Source organism: Necator americanus, chromosome III, assembly GCF_031761385.1.
Source record: "Necator americanus strain Aroian chromosome III, whole genome shotgun sequence".
NCBI lineage: Eukaryota > Metazoa > Nematoda > Chromadorea > Rhabditida > Ancylostomatidae > Necator > Necator americanus.
In genome coordinates, this window is record NC_087373.1 from 12,120,433 (window position 1) to 12,126,505 (window position 6,073).

The window sequence follows — 6,073 nt, forward strand, 5'->3', positions numbered from 1 at the left end:
CACTAATCTGAAGAAACAACATAGAATCTGATGATGCATAACAAAAACAACAACAACAACAAATAACAGTTCGAGATCATTCACGCTTCATCATCCGAATCAGTAAACGTCGTCTTCACATTCACTATTTTAGCTTTGGGTAGAACAGACTCATCACTAAGTTCTATCTTGGGGGTCCTGCAAAGAGCTGCAGATAATTAATTAATTATAGATAGTTTCGAATTCATCCGAGGGCCATGTGTTTGGAGAAAATTACAAAAACTTGCAGGATTCTCGTTTTAAGGGTATTTGTATTAAAGAGTAAATTTGAATATAGGACGCTTTGTGTCAAGATGACGAATGGACCTAGTTTTCAAAACCAAGTAAATGGATTCAAATCACCTCGTTCAGAAGCATAAACGAAGAAATTTAGGTGCAACACGGTTTCAAAAAAGAAAACTTTGAGTGCAACCCGGCAATTCAAAGGATTTTGGCGCACTAACCTTCCTGGTTTACTCAGCGTTCAAAGCCAAGGCCCCCTCAGTTAGTACCTATTAATAAGAAATGCAAAAGGTGAACAAAAATCACATGCTTGCTATCACATATACAGATTCTTGAAATGCATAGAGGACTACATTGGCGCCAAAATTTGTCAGTTCAAGTGATTCTCAGGAAACATGTCCTGTGTGTGAATTTTGAGTGACGAAAAACTCGACTACACCACTATTTTAGTATCTTTTACACCGTGATATGGTTGTTCTCATAGTTTTGAGGGAGACCAATTCACATTCCTGTGTTATACGTCTCTGGTAAGAAAAAATTAACAGAACTTCATAAGAATAGTGTTTTCAAACACAATTTCTTACATACCCTTTTCTTAGAATCCGTACGAATTTTCCTTCGAGCTGACAAATACCACGTTTAATGGCGATTCTGTTGTGCTTAACCTCGATGATGTCATCAATTTCGAGTGTAATGCCTTAACAAAGAAATTTTGCATCAGTTAGATCAATGATGGCAACAAAAATAAAGTGAGCGTTCAAAATCGATAGCAAATTGAAGGTTTTTCTGTATTCGATAGAATAGGTGTCGCAAATCCCAACACTAATAATAACATCTGTGTGATTACCTGAACGTTGAGTGCTAATCAGTTGAACATTGCAAATTTGCCTACTATCCAAAAGAAGATAAGATCAAAGTTGAGAAGAATGTTAAAGAACTGAGAAAATGGAGAAAATTAAGTGAATAACCTTTTAGCCTTTCATGTAACCTGTCATCTATCGGCATGCTTATAGAGATCGCTTCAAGAATAAGAGCAGATAAGAAATTATCACCAATATGAGTGACTCGTGCTTCGTATTTCTGTCCAGCAACAGGCCTAAAAATAGTTTCATTGGACAGATAGTCGAAGTAGTCTGAGCATATCTTAACGATGTGTCTTAACGATGAACATATCAATGTGATAAGCGCATTGGCATATACTAGGAAAGTCTAAAGTTGTCCGTTACATTCAGTTATCGAAATTTGGTGTTATTTCAAGCAATGGTTTCTTTTTGAAAAGTTTCACCTTGTGGTGGGATCAAATAATAGAAATTTTTAAGGTGCACAACGAAAAAACTACTTCATCACTTGTGTTGTAGTTGGGTCAAAACGACATGAAGCAAGGACAATTGCGAAAGCGGCTGCGTTCGAAGCGGTGAGGTGGAGACAGCGGTTAGAATCGAGGTGGGACCATGGAGAACTGCAGAGATGGGGATCCTTACACGACCTCAACCGCTACGCACCACAGCGCCGCTTCGAGCGCAGCCGTTTACGTAGCTGCACCGTGCTTTATGTCGTTTTGACCCTCCTGTGGAGCATGATTGCTCATAGAAGAAGCAATTAAACACTGAGGTATGTAGCTAACAAAAATTAGTCAGATATCAAGCTCACTTGTTCATGACTCCCAGATGTGGTTTGTAGGTAATGCATAGATGGTGGATTACAAAGAAAAACGTGCAAAAAAGATAGCCTTCATTTTGGATGGAAGAAGCGAAATCAAATGAAACTATTACGATATGCTGACACCCAACTTCATTCCTTAAACTTATTTGAAAAGAAACCCAACCAAGGTCTTTCAATAGCTTTCGCCGCTTTTTTAAATGCTGACTCTCTTGCGGTATAATATAACAGCCCAAAACGCGATTGAAAGCAAATGCTCTCTCGTTCGTACTCATAAAATGGGTAGTTCTAGCTAGGAGGCGATATTTTTACTCTGTATAGTCTCGCCATATTCAACCAACATGAACATTGCCAATTTGCATAACTCTTGAAAAAAAAAACTATTCAGATCCAAAGGAGATCACAAATTCAGTCACAAGTTATCAGATGAATTATAAGGATTTCCTTCCAATAATGGATAATGTAAAAGACTAACCTAAAAACAACTTGTGTTACAAGCATATCAACGTGAAACACATTTTGGTCATCGATTACTCGTGGTAGTGATGCAACTCGCACTGAACCGATTGAGAGAACCACTCCACCAACTCTGTAATAGTCAGGTGTTTTTTTCTCTCATCATGTATTTCGTCAACCACCTAAGACCAACTTCTTACGATACTTTCCAACAGTCATTTTCGCTATGAATTCGCACGACTTGAGAACATTTCCTCCAATGAGATGATATGGCAAGGTGACATGTCGTTTCTCTCGTAGCGCCTCCAATTATTTTTTTTAGTTTATAATAAGAAAGCCTAGAGGAAAGATAAAAAACAGTAATTAGATAGTAAAAATAGAAACTAAATAAAGGTTCGAGGGAAATCGAAGATGGAACCGAAAAATCTTCAAACGAACCCTCAAACCACACTTCTTATTGGTAAGTATTAAGCGTTTTGCTTCTTCGAAATCCAGTATTTCTCTCTGCAAAAAGCGTTAGATCTATAAAACAACTAAGAACCTTACTATATCTATAGTACGAAAGGGCATATAAAATCTAGGGCTTTGCGGTGATCAAGGAAATACGATTAAACTGACCGTCCGAGACAGATTCATTCCCCTTGCTTTCTTTCTGTACTCTTTCTTTACTGCTGGAGAAGTGTCATTCAACTAAATAAATGCTTTATTAACTATCATTTCCTCTAGTTTCCCCTACTGAAGGTGATAATTGAATGCACAGATTCTAAAATAGCACTTTTTTGATGTAATTAAGAGGAAGCACACAGATATGAGATGTCTAACGACTCCTCATATCCATGGATTATTTCTATTTTCTGAAACACTACGCTACGTTATTTCGCCCTGTTTTCTTCTTAACAGAACGTCACAAGACAAAATAATAGGAATAGTACGGCTTATTCTCTCCCTCTTTGCTACAAGGAAATATGGAAAAGTGATTCAGAAACAGGTTTGTTTCTTTTCGATCATGTTTCCGAAGAAAGTGAACAGAACTTGTCATTTCAGATCGAGTAGCTAACACAATTTTGGCAAGGATTTCGGAAATGATTGAAAACGGTTCGATAGATAACAGAGTAAGCTATGTAAGCACAACACTCCTGACACCGACATTCCAAAGTGCTGCCGAGTTTTTGAGTTCTATAGTGTTTTCTAAATTGACTACTACACCTTTTCATCGATCTCTTCCTCTTCAATTTCTTCTTTCATTCGCCCATGTTTCCGTTTCTCTTTCTTATGTTTCTTTCTAATGGGCTTTTCATCCTGCGTTGTATTTTCGATTTCTTCATTCACATCACTGGGAATTTCCTGAATACTTTGGAAGTGATGATGAAAACAAGCGAATTCATTCTATATCATTGATTAAAGAAGAGTAAACGACTAAATATTAGAACCCTTTCTAGGATCAATCACATATTTTTGTGGGAAAACTACTACTACTTACAACTTTTATTTTCTTCCGGGGTCGCTGTTCCAGTTCTGCTTCCTCATGCACTCGTTTCTTTCCCATGGAAGTTTGATTTTAAGCTATAATCCCTTTATGTGTCTTCTGTGTAAAAAATGAAAACACCAAAAGGTTTTGATATGTAATAAGCGGAACAGAGTATGCAAACCAAAATTTCAAATACAAAAACAGAATTAACTTTTTACTTCTGACCATCCATAACATATAACAACGGGTTAAAACCAATAAGCACATACAAGAAGAAGATATGTACATTACAAGTAGAATCATGAGTACAACAACGATGGCACTGACAAATTGGATACCTTATAACTTAAGGGGAATGTTCGGCCACAATGGAGGCCTCTTCTTTGCATATTCTTGCTCGAATCGCATGTCGACGAGGGTTTCCATTGCCAATATACGTTCAGAGGCTTCGCCGTACATTTTTCTAGCATTTTCCCTTCTTAACTGTGTTTTAGCAGCTTCGTCAGGTGTTGCGAATGTGCGTCTCTCTATTCCGTAAACGCCGACTAAAATTGAAAACATGAACAAATGAGGGCAGGGATTGTGAAGAGTTCAACCGGTAATAGAAATTTCGAGAAAAAAAGACAGGTTTTATGATGATCGTTCATAAACCAGAATCATGAAACGATTAAACGCTCCGAGGAAAAATGTGTTTGCTAGTTCTAGTTTTGAAAACTGTAACTTAAAGAACTGAATTTATTACTATAGAGATATGATACCAACTTTTGTCGGCCATTACATAGTCATCATCGTTTAGACGTATCCAGTGCTCGTCTTCCTGACCGCGCTGCTCAGCTTCGATACGTTCTTTCTCCGCTTTTTCAGCAGCGCCTGAAACCAGTATAAAATGCGATCTTAACCAGGAAAGAGTGGGACCGAATGAACAAATAAGAACAAAAGGTTAAGAGTAAAGATAAGTAGACTCACGTGACTTCCGGTGCTCTATTGTTTTCCTAAAAAATGCTACCATTTCCTCAGACATCTCTTCTACATCAACTGACACTGGAAGAAAACACTTTAAATGTGGGCTATAAAAGAACCATATAAAGGGAAACTGAAACTCACAACGAAAGAAAGAAGTTCTTAAAGCAAGGACTCAACCTGAGGAGCTGGCAACCTCCTTATGCACCACATTCTGCTCTGTTATGTGTTCAGCGTCTGTTTCCATTCTTAAAGACAGTACTTTCTTTGTTCGTCTTTTTGTTGGAGTGACTGGAAAGTAAGAATGATAACAAGATAAATACAATGAATTCGGTGAATTCTATAAGGATAATGGGAACATTATTGAAAACGTATGAGAGAATCGGAGGTTTGGAAACCGCAAAATACCACTAAAGCAGCGGTGAACTTTGTACATCCCGCACAAACCTGACTTGTGTATTTTTGACAACATTTTTGAACATTGATATGAAAATCATACACATGGGCTTGTTTGGTCACACCTAATCTAGATCTATCACAACATTTCAGCCCCAAAAAATGCTGCGAATTCACTTAAGTGAAGTAAAAAAGAGCTGGAATCTCCAAAATGCCTGCAGTCGATAGATAATTCCTGGAAAATGAGTCCAAAAGTTTTTTCCTGATCTGTAGCAAGCCACCGTCAAAGAAAAGAAAAAGTAGTTCCAGTAGTTGTGTACAAACAATGCACTTTCAGAAATAATCAACTTGTGTCTATGACTTAGCGCTTCCGCTTCAGACATAATCAAAACATTACGGTTAAGATGAATCGAAGAAGTAAGTATTCTTCAGAAAAAAAAAGAAATGGACGAATTTCGCATGCACACATCATAGCAAGTGTCTAAATATTTTACCTGGTTTATTGCGTTGATGATATGGTTTCTTTTTGTCCTTAGTGACTCGGCATGCAATTTCTGCCATTCGTGCATGGTCAGTTCTCCACTTCTCCACAGCAAGGTAGTAAGCCCAGAATGATGAATAACGCTCATCTCTTGCCCATTCTTGATTATGATAGATTTCCATTCGCAGATAGCTAGTAATGAAATATATCCCGAAAAAGGAAAAATGTAATCAAAAACTGTTGGAAAATAACAAATCAACTGCCACACAACGTAGTTCCTGCACATGGCAGTCGCCTCAAATCTTACCAAACTACCGAGAACTCAACATAAAACAAGGAAATCTTTTAAAAAATGGACCACAAATATAGTTACGCATCAAAACCTGCAAAAC

The 6,073-nt window shown here is 37.5% G+C and overlaps 2 protein-coding genes across 2 annotated transcripts; both read right to left on the bottom strand.

Annotated features, from left to right (window-relative positions):
• Positions 1-80: 80 nt before the first annotated feature.
• Positions 81-3,922, bottom strand: RB195_009344 (uncharacterized protein; the record flags this gene model as incomplete). Its single annotated transcript, XM_064189862.1, has 9 exons — positions 81-177; positions 850-958; positions 1,230-1,357; positions 2,396-2,509; positions 2,570-2,679; positions 2,815-2,880; positions 2,995-3,066; positions 3,583-3,720; positions 3,857-3,922. 9 exons carry the CDS (start codon positions 3,920-3,922, stop codon positions 81-83), a joined length of 900 nt encoding a protein of 299 aa, XP_064047445.1.
• Positions 3,923-4,183: 261 nt separating this feature from the next.
• On the bottom strand, positions 4,184-5,863 carry RB195_009345 (uncharacterized protein; the record flags this gene model as incomplete). Its single annotated transcript, XM_013444600.2, has 5 exons — positions 4,184-4,389; positions 4,607-4,714; positions 4,811-4,885; positions 4,985-5,095; positions 5,695-5,863. 5 exons carry the CDS (start codon positions 5,861-5,863, stop codon positions 4,184-4,186), a joined length of 669 nt encoding a protein of 222 aa, XP_013300054.2.
• Between the last annotated feature and the right edge of the window lie 210 nt (positions 5,864-6,073).